The 17953-nt window shown below is 49.5% G+C and overlaps 1 protein-coding gene across 1 annotated transcript in view; it reads left to right on the top strand.

Moving 5' to 3' along the window:
* Positions 1 to 10912, top strand: part of LOC144113525 (uncharacterized) — a 34279-nt gene extending 23367 nt beyond the window's left edge. The window contains exon 2 of the mRNA XM_077646640.1: positions 9735 to 10912. Coding sequence (XP_077502766.1) covers positions 9735 to 10495 — 761 coding nt within the window. The 3' untranslated portion in view covers positions 10496 to 10912. The remainder of the gene's footprint in view (positions 1 to 9734) is intronic.
* Positions 10913 to 17953: the final 7041 nt, after the last annotated feature.

The following is a 17953-nucleotide window of genomic DNA, read 5'->3' as shown; positions in this document are numbered from 1 at the left end:
CCAAGGACTCGCTCGCTTTTGGAGACTAGTTAGCGTTTAGAGAGGACGATTGCAACTATAAGTCGTCACCACATATTTTTCAGCTCACTGACAGCGAGACCGGCGTAGTTCCAGAATAAATAAATACGAATCAGCATGTTTATTAGCCCAACATCTGCGTACTAGGGCATTTTTGGGAAAGCTCAGCTGCGAGTTATTCTCAGCTCCGGCGTGAACACTCATCTTCGCTTGCCCAAAAGCCGGCCCTATATCAGAGTTTTTCCAAGGCCGCACTCGAGCATTCACAAACTACCCCGTATAATAGCTCACTGCACAAGCAACTGCGCGTCGCCCTGTATACTGCGGGGTCACAAAATTGACCGACGATTAGGGCACTCCCTAATGCGCAACTTGGGCTGATTTTGCGATACACGGAGACAAAATAACTAAATAACTAAAATAACTAAGAAGACAAAATAAAGTACAATGCGAAGCACTACCGCTTTGTCGCACTATAGGCATCTACACTATCGCACTCAAGGAACGCTCCTCAGTGGTTTAGAGCGGCGCGGTGCAACCCTTGCCTTCTGCGGCATTCCCTGTCGCGTCTGCTGCTGCCTGCCAGAACGTGTCGCAACGTGCTGGTCTCGTTGCTTCAGGGAGGAACGCTGAAGCCACAAAGGGCGCGTCTTCGTTTGGAGAAGAATCGCGTGGCCCGCACATTCAGTGTAGCGCGCGTCCGTTCCCACGGTGAACGGCGTGGACTCTACAGCGAGCCCCCATATATATATATATATATATATATATATATATATATATATATATATATATATATATATATATATATATATATATATATATATATATATATGCGCTGGCTGACATATCGACTGCCGATTCGTGGCTGGCTCAAGTTGCGGCTACCAGTTTGTCAGGTATATCTTACGCTGATTCCAACATAATCAGCCACGCACATGTGCGAAAATTATGGGACCTACAGTTTTTACGCAAGGAATCGCCCCACTTGGGCAAGGCAGTGCGTTGTTCTTCACAAACCCTCCATTGTGTGCCACCTGGAACAGATAAGTTAGGCTGCAAAGCTGCACCCGATAAGTGGCCCTCGCCAGCGCGCTATCTTCTTGCAATTCTCACTGTGGCCAGAATACTTTGTTTCAGAATGGACGGGGTTTACGGGCTGGCTACTAAAAATATAGAGCAGGAAATTAGTCTCTAATTGTTGCACGAGTTAAAAGCAGTTTTGAAGCATATTATATGCCCAAACTATCTAAGATTTATATTTCTAGCTCTATTAAGTGCGTAATCACCGCGACGTCTGCGCGGACACTTGCAATTTTGGTTTCGGATTTGTTTGTTCTCAGTTTTTTATGCGTTATGTTCCTAGTTCCTTATGAGTGGGAACGAGCACAATGCTGCACCATCATTCTTAAATAAGGCCACAGTTCTGAGAAAGGTGATGCTACAGGCACTTTCCTGGATCGCCTTGACCGGTATCCCCAAGAGGGAGAGACATGACAACACATAAACTGGGCAACGTTTTTATTTGTGCGTTTGTGTGAGGAAATTGCCGAACAAGTGGCTGAGCGCAAAGTCACAGTTACTGTATCAAACTGATTCGAGGCACGTTCCAATTCGTTCATTCCGTTCCGAGATTTACCACCAGTGCTGAAACCGAATGCCGTATCGAGAACATCTACAGGGGGAAACGACAGCTTGTAGAGGCTCCGAATTCTGTCTCAACGCCCAGGTTTCTCCGTAATTTCTCCACAAGCACGTGATACACACGATTGTTTCGAGGATTTTCAAGAGTTTGTAACAACGCGTAGATGTGCAAGCGTGCTCCCGGTCAGCAAAATGTCCAAATCACCGCTGGGAATAAGCGACCACATTGCAAGCTCGTCCTACGCTCGCATATAAGCACCCTGCTTTCTCCGCGAACGCAGTATAAAATATGCATGCGGCTTGCCGCGGTGTTTCGGCTATCGGCACCGTCGTGTAGCCACCGCGGTCGCCTTTCGATAACGCCCTTGTGTCGAACACCAAACAGCGATGTTTTGAGACGGTTTGACTGCTTTGACGCTGTTCAGACTTGCGCGCCTCGACTGGCGTGCCTTTCAACGCGGAGATTACTCGAAGATTTGCCCTCATATCCCTACAGGATCAAGCTAATGTCAGCCCACAACCTTAAAGTGGATACGAGCCTTCAGTAGGCGCAACGGTTCAACGCAACGGTTCATTTTTATATGCACGCTGCTTTCAGCTGCACTGCCAGCGGGATAGTAATAGGGAGCAGTCACGTGACAAGAGTTGGAATATGGCTGCGCTCATTCGTTGCCCACTGGAATGCATGGACTGAATGCGCAGCTTTCCCTTTGGAGTCAGTTTATCAACCCTCATGCACCACAGTCGCCTATGCGCTGGTAGTCGCGGTGCACGTTTCAAGCAAGACTGTTATCTGTAAACGCGTTTAGAAAACCCAAGGCTGCGAAACAGCCGCCGCAAACTGAGATCGACCCTTTCGCCTGCCCCCGCCGTACCCTCCTCCTCCACTTCCCATCCTACACTTCCACCTTTCTCTCTTTCACCACTACCCTTTCCTCCACCTTTTCATCCTCGCCCTCCCTTCGTTATCGCTCTACTTTCATCCTTCGCCACGCTCTTCGCTTAGCTGTAGCTGTGCCGGTTACGCCGACAACGACGACGACGCGCAAGCCAGCAACGGCCGCCTGGGAGGTGCGCTCTAAAATGCCTCCTTGCTGGGAGCAGATGCGCTGAACGCTCCGGTCCGAGGCACGGCGCATCGACCATTGCGGACACTGCCAGGGGCATTGTCACCGGCCGAGCGCCTATATTACAATCGCGAACGCTCGGAGGGCACGCAGGCTACCCCGTAGCCCCGAGGAGAAGCAGCAGGCAGGCATGGGGCGAACAACGAGCAGCAGAGGAACGGCGCTTCTCTGGGAGGAGACTCCGAGGAGGAGGAAGAGGAAGAGGTGGGCGCAGCCGCCGGCGCTTGGCGAAACACGTCCGCCGCTGCCGAGTCCATTGTGCGGGGGGCGAGCGCGGCGCCGGAAGCATCTCAAAGAGCTCGACGCCAAAGTTGGGTCAGCCGCTGGCAGCCTGCTTTGTATGTGCGAGGCCACCCTGGGCGGCAACAGACGAACGGAAGCGGCCGCCACTACTTGTTGATGTTGGCCGCGGCGGCGGCGCCCGCCAGATGGAGACGTTCGCAGGACCCGATCGCCGGCTACGCTGGACCCGGAGCGCTAAACTTCCCTTTTACCCGCGCGCCGTCCTTCTTCGTTTCCTTTTTTTTTTTGTCTCTTTCTTGGGCACCGTTGTCCCGCGCTACTGCGCCGAAAGAGAGACAGGCAGCGCACACTCTATCAAGCTTCGATTCCGCCGACAGAAGAGAAACGCGCCAGAGCGCGTGTCACAGCGCGAGGGCGACGAGTGTCGCCCCGGACTCCGACGTGGCCTTTATTTCTCCCGCTTCTTTCGTTTTCGTTTTTTGGCCTCTTCTCAGTGCTTCCTATGGCTTCCCACTTCGCGGAAAAAGAAACTAACACAAGTAGCAAGGACTTATCTGCACCGGGGAATCGGACAGTTCGAATTAAAAAAAACTCCTAATCAGGAAAAATTCGCACTATTCTGTTTGAGCAACGAAACACAAGGATAGCGAATTCGTTTAAAGGCACCCTCTCCGCACTTCTTCCTACATGATCGTATTTTTTATGTGTGAAAGTTATCCTACATGACTAACTGCAGTAATTTATTTCTCCACCACAGTGCTACTTGGACACATGCGCTCCTTAATCGTCAGCGCTGCATATCGTGTCTGGTTCAGTATCGAATTGAAACCGTAAGACCCTGTCCATTCCCTCTGGGGCCATGTTCGGTTAGAGACGACGAGGTGCAAGCGCGTCGCATCAGGTGGGGGTTGTTATTTAAGTCAACCGCGTAGTTATAAGGCAGTGAGGGTGGGGGGAATTTCTGCAATATCAAGATGATGTAAACAGTTGCTTGAAGGGTCTGCTGAGAAATGCATGTAAACCACTGGTCGAATTGATTTCGAAGCAACAACAAAGAAAAAGCAGCCATGGCACATGTCTTAGACCCGGGGCTCGACCAGCATTGGCCGCTTGGTGTATCGAGAAACGTTGGTACCGCAAGTGTGACTCGCGTGTCAGCCGCGAAGGCCGGGCCCGGCGGCACGCGCGCTTGTTGCGCCCCCTCTGTCCGCCTCGAGCCATATTCGACGCTGCGCCCAAAGGGCCCGGCGAACAAACAAAAGGTCACTTGTTGATCGGACTCGCGCGGGCGGGTGGAGGGGGTGGGGAGGAATAAATCCTGGCCGCGGCGGCAGCGCCATCGATTGCGGGCCGGCGTCGCGTGCCCGCGCGCGCGCCTCGCGGGACGCCGGGAAGAGCGCCAGATAAGGAGGGAGGCCAATGAGGAAGCCGAGGACGAGCGCGAGCCTAAAAGCTTCATCTCTCTAATGCCCGTGTCGCTTATCGCGGAACACGCGAAAGGCTGCGGCGGCGGAAGCGGAGAGTAGTACATCGCCGGAAAGTGTACGCCCGGCTACAAAAGGGTAAAAATGCGATGACAGCGCCGGTAGTGAGAGGAAAAAAGAGAACGAAATGCGCGCGAAAGGCCGGCAAAATGGGCCCAGAAGGCACCGAGGGCGAGCGGAGCCGAGACACCTTGGGAGCGTTTATATACGACGCGCCAGACGAAACAAACAGAACGTGCCGAGTTCGGGGGAAAATGGGGGCACAGTGTTTGCGAACGCATTACTGCTGTTTGTTGGTTTCGCTGGGCATGCAAGCGACCCGAGTCAAAACGCCGACGCTCTCGCGAGGTTTACAGGCCAGCCTGTGGGCGAAGCTATACGCTTTCGCGGGAGCAAGGCTCAAGTAAACAAATCTTAAGCGATTACAATAAAAAGAGAAGAAAATCAGCGGGTTTCAAAGGCTTCGTTGGGATTATAATGCGGTCGTAAAAGTGTTCTCAGGACCGATCTTGATCTGGGCCGATGCCATCTAGAGTGACCGGCCAATAGAGCCTTAAGGTCGTAAATTAAAGCCCTAAACGTCAGCTGGATGACGTTGGAAACGCTTGGAGGCGAATGTAGGCGGCAGTTTCTCGCCATTTCGAAGCCCCTCCCGCCTGGGAAACAGTGGCGACAGCGCCGTCACTGCCATAAACATAACTTCTTGACAAGACGGACACGTCTAGCCTTGCCAGCGAAGTGATCGAAGAGGCGCTGGATTCTGTTTACGCCCCTGGCGCAATATTTCATGGGATGAGAAGCGAAGGAGCTACAATGTGCGGCTTCGTATGGCGGTGGCGTCCAGTGTTATTCGCACACTGGCCACCAGGCAGAGGCTTAAGGCGTTTTCATAAACAAAGTCGAGCCGAAAATCTACTTCGCTTCAATGCCGGGCCACATTTATCTGCAGGCAAGCATGCGCTGATCCGTAGGGGCAAGAAAACGGGGAGAGAAAAATTCGAGGAAGCGCAGTCTGTGGAGGATATTGCGCCGACAGGAAATGGTTGAGTTCTCGTCAAGACATCGCGGCTTCTCTGTGAATGGCAGAATCGGTTCCCTTTTTGTGTCATTCGACATTATTACATGGAAGGGCTTTTCTTGCATTCGGTAGCAGGCACTCGTAGAGCAGAAAAAGAGGCTTTCTTCAAAATTATTTTTTTCTTCTAAAGCACGCACAGACTGCGTTAATGCCTGCCCCCGAGGTTTGTGTGCTCCTGTGAGGCATAATCTGGCGCTTGTGGCATTGGCGCGAAGATAAGGACTCCGCATGGTTTGATTTTGCTCAAGTTCCGATGCACTGGAGCTTCCTGACACAAATTTATCTCAGCGTTAACGGGTGTCCTGTACATTACAACACACTGATGTGCTCTAAACTGTTACATCTCAGGTTCTTTGGTATAGCGCGTTGAGAACAAAATTAATATTGCAGAGTTCTAGCATTTGTTTTCACAATGGCGCATTCCCTATCGGTCGTACTTGCAGTGAAGCTTCAATCCCGGTGTTGGCTGCTGTAATATGTAATGGCGCACTGTGGTTTTGCCACTGTTCTGAGAAAGTCTGGCGGTCGAATGAACCTATTGCCGTCTTTTCTGCAAATACGTATGCTTCCTCTTCGCTCCAGACTCAATTTAGTGTAACGTTGCAAGGAATTCGGGACTGCGGTTTAGTTCACTTGCTTTGCCATTGCATGGAGTACGACAAGTAATAAACGGCTGTATTTTTTTTTTTTGCAGACAAGAAAAAATATGATGGTAGCGAAGGTTCGATCCCAGAAACTCTTTACCGGGGGCTCCTCGGCTACGGAGCGACGTATACGTGCGAATTGATGGACGTATTTGCTTACAGTCCTCCAGCGTGAGATAAAGTAACCGTGCGGAAAATTTTCTGTTTTGGACACTTTTTTCTTTTTCTTTTTTTTTGACAAACACGACTTTTAATACTGGAAAGCCGAGTTCTTGTTCTGCTTGAAGCCGTCGAAGAGAGCGATTGCAGCTGCTGATTCTTCAAAAATTGCGTTTTTGTCACCCAAAGGGGCTATAAATTTTCTGCATAGACGTGCATTGTTTAAACTTTGAATGGATTTGGCACAAATGTTAGGGGAGGCATCGAGACGCCGCTGCCTTTTGACGTCTGCGGGAGATCACCTAGAACCTAAATCACGTGGGAAAATGTAGTTCGTTGTGTGCACGCTTAGTTATACCTTAAAAAGCGACTTACCCCATTGAAGCGGTCCAGGTCGCAAGGCTTTGGGATAGCGACGCAAGCTAGCCGCTGTCCCAAATTCATGATAACGTATCACTTTATTGCATTGTTTTCGGGACCTCCTGCAGTTCTCACAAAACGATACGCTAGTAATATTTAGTGTAAACAACGGGAAGGATACGTTGTTTATTGAACTTCGAATAGAACTGAAGCGTCTTGTCACACGGAAGGTTGCGACGATCTGAGCGGTAAAGCACGACCTTTGTTTTATTTCTTATTACGTTCGCGGCGTACTTTTCTCAATTTTTTTTTATGACGAGAGACACATCAGGTTAGCGTCATGTTCGTGCAGCCCTATTAAGAGCTCTCGAATCCTCCATCGAAAATCCCTGTACAATACCAGGATAGGATACCTTCAGGAAATGTGTTACATGCTCTCACCTCTGAACGCCTATTTGAAGCAGGTGGTCAACGAAGGGGATTCGGTCCTCGGAAGTCGATTCCGGGCTGCAAGTGTGCACTGTCATGGCCAACATATCTCCTTCCCTCCCCCATTCCGCGCCTACGGCTCCTCGTGTGTAGGTATACCTTCGTGTTTTGAGGCCCTACACCTCTCGCTTTGCATACTGCGCCCGTGCTTACTCCTGAAATTCTTCACGTTCGTTCGTGACCTGACGGGTTGATGAAGGGTGCCTGCTTGCGCCTTCATTGAGGAAGGAGCGCTCTAGAAGAGTGAGCACGCCTGTTGACGTGCCTGTCATTCCCCGCAGATCGAACTTGAGTTTTCGCCCTTGTCTTGCGTTCTTGGTCAGCAATTTTTTGCAACTCAGCGTGTTGTCGCCGGCATTCTGCAGTTCAGTTGTCGTGCCCAAGGAACCTTCAGTGGACGTGCAATTGCAAAGTAACGCGGCATACCTCTTGCCGTCGCCACATTGCTCACTCCCTTTCTAGAGAATTGGTGGTTTTGTACGTCACTTGGCACTGCATTTTTTTATGTTATTACAAAACAAGTCACAGAACATCTTTTTTGTTCGATTTATGTGAGGGGGAGAAAGTAATTCTGCTCGCTGCTGTTAAACTTTTTGCTTCAATTCCTGCGGCACCAGCAGCGGCTAGATATCTCGGCTTCGATTCTTGTTTAGTCCTTTCACGTGGCTAAAAACCCGCTAGATCTATACGATCATTTCTAGGTTTCCTCGATGCCTCTTTTGCCTCTTCACTTTTTTTCTCGTCGGCGCTTTAGGGAGCTCGCCTCGTTGGAAGCGCGCGTTTGTCCCGGCGCTTCCCTCATTCTGTACCTAGATAGCCGAATGGGGAGGCCCTGCTTTTGCACCGTGCTTTGATTTTAGTTTTTTTTTCTCTCTCTCTTCCTCCCCTCGGTCATCGTCTTTCGCTACCCCACGCTTCCGCGGCGATTGAGCAATACAAGAATCAGAGCTGCAAAATGGCCAGCTCGAAAACGCATCAGTGCAAACGACCTGGGCCAAATGAAAAGGGCTTTTCCTACAAAGGTATACCGCGCCACAATATAATAAAACCGCGGCGGTAACATTTGGGACCCCATCCAGACTGCTGGCCTAGAAAGCAACGGTAGGAAAAAGAAAGTACCGACAATGACACTTGCAGTAAAAAAAGAAAAAGAGGAATGGAAAGATATCTTGTCGCTGAAAACTGAGCTGCAAGCCACCCTGTGCTGTAACGATGAAGGCGCTAGAGTGAATGGGGTTTTACAGAGTGAGCTGCAAGATACGAAGCTGCATGGAGCTCATTTTTTGCTATTGTCCGCGCACCTGCGACGTGATAGCACCGTGGCACCTGTTCATTTTGAGCGATCATTATGGACAGAAGCAAACAAAGCCATCGTATTCCCGCCGCTGTTTCTATCTGTGAGGCGTATAGCCGCGATTTCGCTGTTAACAGTAACGACAAAACATCAAAACACGAGACAAATATGAAATACTTTGGGGCATTATCACTTTTTACAGTATACAAAAATAGAATCTATAGTCGTAAATAGCGCAACAAGTGTTCCGTTCAGTAGCCCAGGTGGTGTGCTCTAGGGTTACGTGTCTCATCCTCAGCCTGCGTTACGTGTCTCAGCCCTCAAATAATTAAAGTAAATACATTACAACAGCAATAACCTAATACACTGTGATAAGAAGTATAAAGTTATAGGCTAGTTTTCCCAGCAGCATTGAGAAACAGCTTTTAAGAGCTGTGCAACAGACAGGGATTGCTCAGTCCACTCTACCTTCATGTTGCCCTGTCCATGAGAGCTGTGTGTGTGTGTGTGTGTGTGTGTGTGTGTGTGTGTGTGTGTGTGTGTGTGTGTGTGTGTGTGTGTGTGTGTGTGTGTGTGTGTGTGTGTGTGTGTGTGTGTGTGTGTGTGTGTGTGTGTGTGTGTGTGTGTGTGTGTGTGTGTGTGTGTGTGTGTGTGTGTGTGTGTGTGTGTGTGTGTGTGTGTGTGTGTGTGTGTGTGTGTGTGTGTGTGTGTGTGTGTGTGTGTGTGTGTGTGTGTGTGTGTGTGTGTGTGTGTGTGTGTGTGTGTGTGTGTGTGTGTGTGTGTGTGTGTGTGTGTGTGTGTGTGTGTGTGTGTGTGTGTGTGTGTGTGTGTGTGTGTGTGTGTGTGTGTGTGTGTGTGTGTGTGTGTGTGTGTGTGTGTGTGTGTGTGTGTGTGTGTGTGTGTGTGTGTGTGTGTGTGCGCGTGCGTGCGCGTGTGCGTGTGCGCGCGTGTGTGTGTGTGCGCGTGTGTGTGTGTGTGTGTGTGTGTGTGTGTGTGTGTCACAAGGCAGTTGATGAAATTGGTTTTATAATATAAAAACATGAAATGTAGCCGTCCTCCTTTAAAAACTAATTGCTCACAACGTGGCACGTAAATGATTCCATGGCGCCCCAAACATGTCAGGCCGTCGTCCTGCACTGGTGTGACGGAGTCAGCGCTCTCGCTGTGTCCTAACCGTACTGCTTTCCTTACGCGCAGATTACTCATGCCCGGGGTACGAAGGAGGCAGCCCGGGCCTGGCGCCCGTGACGGTGCTGCCCGGCGGCGAACCCAGCCCCGTGGCAGCCGAGGCCAAGCAGTACCATGAGCTCTCGCCGGCCTTCCAGTTCGACGCCAACGAGAACGTGGCCAGCAATGTGGACGTGGTGTCCTCGGAGCCGAGCACCCCGCTGGGCGGCGACAAGCCGCCCCTGGCCGACGGCCGTAGCCGCCGCAAGGTGCGCGACAGCTCGCCACGAGCCAAGCGCAGCCCGGAGCGGCCGCGCTACACGTGCGGGGAGTGCGGCAAGCACTACGCCACCTCGTCGAACCTGTGCCACAAGCAGACGCACCGCAGCCCGGACTCGCAGCTGGCCAAGAAGTGCCCCACCTGCGCCAAGGTGTACGTGTCCATGCCGGCGCTGGCCATGCACGTGCTGACGCACAACCTGAGCCACAAGTGCCCCGTGTGCGGCAAGGCCTTCTCGCGGCCCTGGCTGCTGCAGGGCCACATGCGCTCGCACACCGGCGAGAAGCCGTTCGGCTGCGCCCACTGCGGCAAGGCGTTCGCCGACCGCTCCAACCTGCGCGCCCACATGCAGACGCACTCGGGCCTCAAGCACTTCCGCTGCGCGCGCTGCCACAAGTCGTTCGCGCTCAAGTCCTACCTCAACAAGCACCTCGAGTCGGCCTGCTTCAAGGAGGACGGCTGCGTCTCCTGGGCCGCCGACGACTCGCTGGATGCCCTGCCGCCCCTGTAAGCTGCGGCCGGCCGCTGAGTGCAGGCCCTGACGACTCGGTTGTCCCGACCGGCAGGCTAAACAACGCCCTCCTAATCAACGAATCTGCACGATGCAGCGCGGTCCTCGCCACTGTTGTTAACTCTCCTGGTACTCGCTCCCAGCTCACGCAAAGCACCAAAACGCTGGTGTCAGGGTTCGCAACACGGGTTTCTGCCCAAACCGTAGTCAAGGTCTATGAACGTGCCACGGCCACAGAAGAACTTGAACTGTGGCCTCCGAACGATAGTCATTCCAGGGCATTGTACAACGCAAACATTTCATCATCCACCAAAAACACCCTTGAAAGTCAAAGTACCACCGCCGGGTTCTCCATCACATTCCTCGCTGTTGTTGGGCGGCAGCCACCAAAAGAAAAATCGCGTGCTTGTTTTCTGTTTGGAGCATTCCTCTCTTTCATTTTGCTCGCCGTTACGAGTCCAAAGCAGCAATCTTCGGTTCTTAATTGCCTCTCGGCACTAGCGTTCGCGCCGCAGTCCAAGGCCCTCTGGTCAAAGCGTTAGTACCCCACGGCTGGAAAACGCGCCGAAGGCAACGGGTTTGCGCCATTACCAGGTGGCATGTACTTATCGCCGCGGTATGACCGGAGCAACAAATGTATGCGGCTAGCATTGTATCGACCGCCGCGCTGAAGCTATTTGCTTTAATGCAGCTTCCGATCAAAACCGGCGCCGCCTGGCGCTTATTCACGCGTTGCGCTGACGTCGACTCCCTCCAAAGCACCGGCACGAGGCGACGAGTGCGCCAGCGAAAGGGGGGGGGGGGGGGGGGGGGAACAGCACAGCCACACACAAGCGTGCTGCTCGACGGAACCAAACAAAGCAATAACCTCGACCACCGTACGCGTCTATGCAACAGCGATTACTACTCTTTCTTTTTTTCTGGGATAAACGTGACACACGCGCTATCGTCTCGATAAACGCTCATTTTGAAATCGCTCCAGCAATAATAACCCGCGGAGGAACGCTTCCTAGCGCACCTCCAGGAACGAAAAGCAATACCCAAAGTCGCGGCGGCGGCGCTGCATCCGAGGGCGAATGAAATGCTTCGTCTAGTCACAGACCGCGGACTGTCGTGAGCCGGCCACGAGGAGCCACCGAAGCGAGAGTCACTGAAGGCTTGCGTGCGCTTATACGAAAACTGCTGCGATAGCTTTAGAAGAATGGTGCGCATAGAGGTGATATTTATTGAGCTCATTGTATTTATTTAGCCGAGTAGGTGTTTGTTTATATACACGCTTACTTGAGATTGCACGTTTCACTGTATATACTCATTTATTTTGCAACAATGAGGTAGACCTGTGCTAGTCAGAATTAGCGCAAGTACGAAGACTACTCACTAGGCACGTAGAGTGCACCACTGCAAGGTCTCAAAGTATATTTAGACCACGAGAAGCGTACGCGTGAGTAGAGACAGGTGTCGTGAGCGAGGTGTACGTGCTCCCGATGACAGTGACGGAACAGCTGAGCGCGCCGCCCCAGAAATTGGCAAAGAGGCGGACGATTTTAAAGCCGCGGAAACTGTCACCACGGCGGAGTGAAAGCTTCCATGGCGCGTAACACAAGTGCTACTTTCGCACACGCGTCCGTTTTACTAGCAGCTTGACATTTATTTCCCTCCTCCCAAGTGTAAGGCCATCGACTTGAAAGCTTTGTGATAGCCCAATGTTAGAATTCATCGAAGCTGCTTCCTTTCTCTCATTCTGCACCGCGTTCGTTTAGGTATTTGAGAGCCAAACACTCTACACAGCACTTGAAAAAAAAATGCTACTGTCATGACTACACGGTGTGCGGTTGATGAGAGTCGCTCGCTCTCCACATGTGACGGATCACAGAAGCGCGCTTTTCGCAGCAACGTTCGGCTGACGATAAATTTGGCTGCGTTCTTAGGGGTGACCAACTAGTACGCCGCGGGGCGTTACGGGGGTCATGTTTACGAACACATCCCTATGTTATGGCTATCAAATGCAGCTCTTCCAGTGGGAGCTCCAGGCCAAGTGTCGTCGCTGCAAATCTTACCTGTAGAAACGACAGTAAACGTGCACTTCGATAGTGGCCATCTGCGCACTTTTTCCCGCTGCGACAAACTGCGCTAAACCATGACGGTTCAGAAATGCGTCGAGAAAGTTTACACCCAGTTTTAAGCGTGAATGCGCCTTCCGCGCTCTCGAAGTAGAATGCACAACAGGACGAGCTCTGTGTGCATGCCAGCGCGGGTAGTCGCCTCATAACTGGCAGTGTCTCGCAAATACAGGCGCGAACAATCTACTTGAATTGCAATACAATAGCAAATCTCGTCTCACAGCAATAACCTTTCCGTGAACAGGAAATGACAATCCCCCTTTACTGCGAAACACAATGGCGCGCGAAGCGACAGTACTTAAGCAATACTCGCGAAATGAAAAACAACGGACTACTCCATGGTGCTCTATTCGCGTTGTTATAAAACTGTATATGTAGGTGCAACGCATTTGGCCAGCACAATCAGGCTAAAAGCTTGTTTCGCCGCCAGATTTGAGGCGCCGTGTGCATTATTTAGCAAGGACAAATCAGGGGGCAGGCCTGGTGCAACAACACATGACACAATGCCCCAGCATGTCTCCCAAAGTCGTCTTATTTTTATTTCTCGCTTGTTTTTTTTTTTTTGCACGGGACACACCAGCGTTAGAAGTGCCAAACGAAAACCCAGCTTCAACCTCGCACTGGCTGACCTTTATCCGAAGTTCAAGGTAGTTACCCTGTCCATGCTGGTGCAAGCCGTGCATAGCACGGAGATAATCCTTTGGCTTCGAAGAGTGTCTGCATTTTTTTTATGATTCTGTTTTCTGCTCTGCGGGCCTGACTACTCGTTGAAGCTGGAGTATATTCGGGCAATGGCCACGTCAGTGTGTATGACTACAAGCGCATGTCTTCGTTTGGCCCTGGGTGTTGAAATGGTACCTCGGGCTACCTTGGGGTTGTACTGTGCTGCGATTCTTTTTTTTTTAAATCACTTCTTTGCTCCTCTGACGCTGGTCACCACCACCACTCGTGACGTCAGGGCTTACAGCTGGCAAGCAATATATGCCGCCGGCTCAGCTGTCAGAGGTGAGGCGAAGCGCCAAAAGAGGAGCACAAGAAGGAATCGGAAAAAGGATCGCTGCAGTGATCGTTGCCCCCGTCCTTCTTCTCTGTACGACACCGAGTTACGGGGTGCCTCCCTGTCATTTCCACACACAACCATCTCGGTCCATTTGGCATGCCTCGTTTTTGTTCTTGTTCCAGTTGCGAGAATGCCGTACTGCTGAACCGGATCATGGTCTTTCAAGCACTCGATGTGCTGTGTGTCTTGTGATGGCGTCATTTTATTTCCTTGTCACTGATACTCTGATGACGACGTTTGCTTTTGTTGTGTCAGGTGTATATAGGTGGCGTCTAGAGCGTACTGCGAACAAAAAATGTGTTCAGACCAGCAATAAATTTTACGCCGTAGAAGACAATGAAGTGCAACGTACTTTTTGGACAGCAGTGCTTGTAGTGGAAACGATATACTCGCAGCAATAAACTACACTTTCATTCAAAAAGTGTTCACCGAAAACAGTCAGTTTTGACGAGGTAATGAATGTGCCGTTTTTAATTTCAGTCTTGCATTTGACTGTAACGATTTTGAAACGTTTCTTTGTGACCCCGAACAACGAAAGATGGTCTGCTATGCAGCAGGGTTTTTCAAGTAATGGGACAAGATGCTGTGCTGACGCTTGGAAAAAAAATCAATATTGCGTCGCCGGGGTTTATTTTATAGACTAATTAAGCAATAATGCAACTAGTAACAACTACGCAGTAAAAGTGCTTGGTGATTTCATTAGATCGCAGGCGTAGAAACGAGAAGAAATTACAGGCAGTCGAGTATAGATTGTAATATACAAAGAAAATATTTTAAAGTCATCGCTCGGAAAAACCGTGCAGTCGTTTTTTTTTCCTTAAATACGCCACTACCAGAAACGATCTTCTATCCGCAGTGAGGATTCTATCGTAAAAAGTTCACATTAATATGTTGCTTCCTTACAAATGGAAGTAGTCGCAGCTGTTGACATGCGCATATATTTTACTGACAGAATGGCGTGAAGAAAAGTCTTGCTGAAGGACATGCCCCACGGAAAATGATGGCGCAGCTGCGAAGCGTTATCGTGTTCGTTATAAACTTCCAAGAAAATTCCCGCTACAATATTCCGGTAGTATATAAACCCCAACTTTTTCGCTCATACTCTATTAGGGCAGTGTTGAATGTTTTTTTTTCGCATATATATAGGCGCTTTTTCAACAAAGCGAAAAATGCTAAAATACTGGTGCTGTCGTTGAGAAATGTGAGATTCGAAGCCGCCCAAGTTTTGTAGCTAAAGCTGAAAGGAAAAAAAAAAGATTACACCAGCCGCTTGGCTCCATAGTGACCTAGAATACTAATATCCTGAAGCGCTGTATGTAGCGCTCTGAAACCTTTAGTTGCATAAGATGGTTTCTGCTAAATGTTAAAAAAAGAACGTTATGCAGTTATACAGCCCAGTAAACGTCATGATCGATTTGATAAGCATAATTTCTAGTCTCTCTAAGGAGTCTTTAAACTACATGGCCCAGGTATGTCAGTTGCGCACTTACATATTTGGACGACTACATATTCCGCTCTTATAAGAAAGTTACTGAAATGTGAGCAAAGTATGCTGTGCTTTCTTTTCCGGATTTTAAACCGGTACTGCACTGAAGGGGTTTAAAAACGCTCCAATAAAGCCCGTTAAACGCAGTGCTCCTCTTTTGTATCATGTCCACGGCTTCATATTTTGTGGAACTGTTTCATGTTGTCACAACAGAGAGTCCAATAGCGTACACTGCACCGTACCAACGTCTGTCATCCGAACATTGCCTGGTGCGTGGTGCCCCAAATGGCATGTTGAAAAGCGTTTCACGCAGTCCTGTGCAATAGTTGGCAGACTGCGCCTTCAAACGTGCTTGCTTCTTTCAATCTTTATGCTCCATATTTCCTCTAATAGCGTCAATGTAGGAGTTGTGGGCACGGAGCTGCTGCCTGTGAGATATTTTTTCTGTGTATCTGATTGTAACTGAGCTGGATTTATTTGTGTAACGTTAAGTGAAGTGAACGCTGCTTGAATGTGTATGATATGTTTCGAGCGGTTTATTTTGTCACCGGTTCCCTTTGTAACTGTTCCTTTCAAAGCATTCCGATTGGCTGAGTGAATAAGGTGATGTGAAGCCACACTTGACGAGCGAAGTGACTGCTTTTTCGGCCTCAACATACGGGTCCGCCTTGGAAGTGGTGTCGCTGCTTGAAAGAAACGGCTCTAAAATGTGTAGACTGGCACATTAAGTGCTCTGATGTTTTCCTTTTTATTTTCTTCTCGCGGGGTTACCCGCTTTACGGATCGCTGACTGAAATGTTTCAACGGTACTTTATTCCAGACTAAATTATCCGGGCTACTCAGACATGATAAGGAATTAAGAGGCTGCTTTGAAAACTTTTTCTCTTTTTTACACTTCTACCTGAAAATATAAACAAAAAAAAGCATCTTAAAGTCTGTATGTGACAATGGAATTGCTCTGTGACCACCAGACAGGCACGATGCTTGAACGTCTAAAAGCCGATGCGTATTTGACTCTTGTCTACCACATATGCTCCGGCATTAGTTCATTTTTTGACGACGGCTGCAGTTGTCTCAACTATTTGTGAATGTATACGAATCAGGCTTCTTTAGCTCTGTATAGGAATTCGCCTGTACAGTTTGTAGAGTGAGAAGCTGCGTAGGCACCTGTACGGATTTTGCTGCCGCCGCGTAGCACTCTCTTTCGCAGCCGCCCTGCGGTGGAGCTTCGCACTAAAAGAGCGATATAATTTGGGCGACGCTATTGTTCCAAATTAAGAGAATAAGACGAGCTGTTCGACTTGACATTATACATAGTCACTTTCCCCTTTCTATGCATCTGTTTCGAGGTTTCTCCTGTACTAGAGTTTGCATCTCGAGCAATAAATGTCCCTATTTTTTACGAATATGCACTTTGAGCACTGTGTTCTTTCGTCGCAAATCAAATGATGGACATTACGCGAGTGAAATCTGTTGGCAGTTTCACAGCTTAGATCCGAAACTTTTTGCTGTGAAGCTACCAGCGTTCAGTATCTACCACCGAGTTCACGCACAACAACTACAAAGTTAACGCGCCTGCACTGCTAAACGCACTTTCACACGCTTCAAGTTGCTTTTCTTGCTACCTGCGCATATACCACTGAGTGCATCGCAACGATGTGCGAACTGATGCACGAGGGGAGCCCCACACTCGACTGTAAGCGGTGTAAGGATCAGGGAGCTCATGACGGCGTAATTAATGTAGCACGTCGGTAAGGCTACTTCCTGGGGCTATTATCGAAGTCATAATGGTCGGGGGGGGGGGGGGGGCGTTTTTTTGTTTTGTTTCTTTGGTGTCGTTCAAGCCACGAAAAGCGTGCAGCAGCCAGATAAATTCCGCCAGCACGTGTGTGCGCCGATGTTTTCACGAAGTAAATTGCTCCAAGGAGAGGAACGCTCCGGTGGAGAGGATGTATTTATTTTAAACTCAAACAACCTCGGCCACATGAGTAGGCAGACCACAGCAAAAAAAAAAAAAAAAATTCATCCCCGAGAAAATGAACCCATGCAGAACACATATGCCGGATAGAAATCGGGGTCCACATTTTTTCTTCTTCATACCTGAGCTATCTTGGAGACTGCATGCGCAAAAGTAACAGATGTTCAAGGTTAATGTGCGCGAAAACTGGTGCTTTGGCTGCGTCTGTCGAAGAATATAAAAAGAACTGTGCCAAATGTGGCAATATATAATGTTTAAATAAAGTAAATACGCGCAAAAAAAGGCTTCCAGATTCTTGGCCCTTCCCGTAAGCGTATAAATGACAGCTTCTCCCTTCCTTCTTTCCTCTCCGCCCTTCCCGGCCCACATGGTCGAAAAGATCCGAACCTGCGTAGACCACATGACCACAGATGCTGCATTTCGCTAGCCAGCATTGGGGTTGCAACATAATGTTTGGTCAGGGGAGTCGTCATTGAATTTTCGGTTGCGAAAGACTTGCTAGGACAAACGGCAAATACGCAACGTATCTCCCTCTCTCTGACAGTTGCGCCGTGAGCTCAAAACCTGATTGACGAATTATCGTCGTAAAAAAAGTTAAGCCAGCCATTTAAACACAAACAAGTGATGATACGATGATAGGTCTTTTATTTTTTAACATTACGAACCTATGATAGATGCTTTGTGCTAGTACCTATTGCAAATTGTGGCGTTTAACGTTCTAACACGACACATGTGGGACGTCATAGTGGAGATCTCCGGATTAATTTAGACCACCGGGAGTTCTTTAACGTGCGCGGACATCGCACAACACACA

This window comes from Amblyomma americanum, chromosome 1, assembly GCF_052857255.1.
Source record: "Amblyomma americanum isolate KBUSLIRL-KWMA chromosome 1, ASM5285725v1, whole genome shotgun sequence".
Classification (NCBI taxonomy): Eukaryota; Metazoa; Arthropoda; class Arachnida; order Ixodida; family Ixodidae; genus Amblyomma; species Amblyomma americanum.
This window is presented reverse-complemented; position numbering and strand designations above follow the sequence as displayed.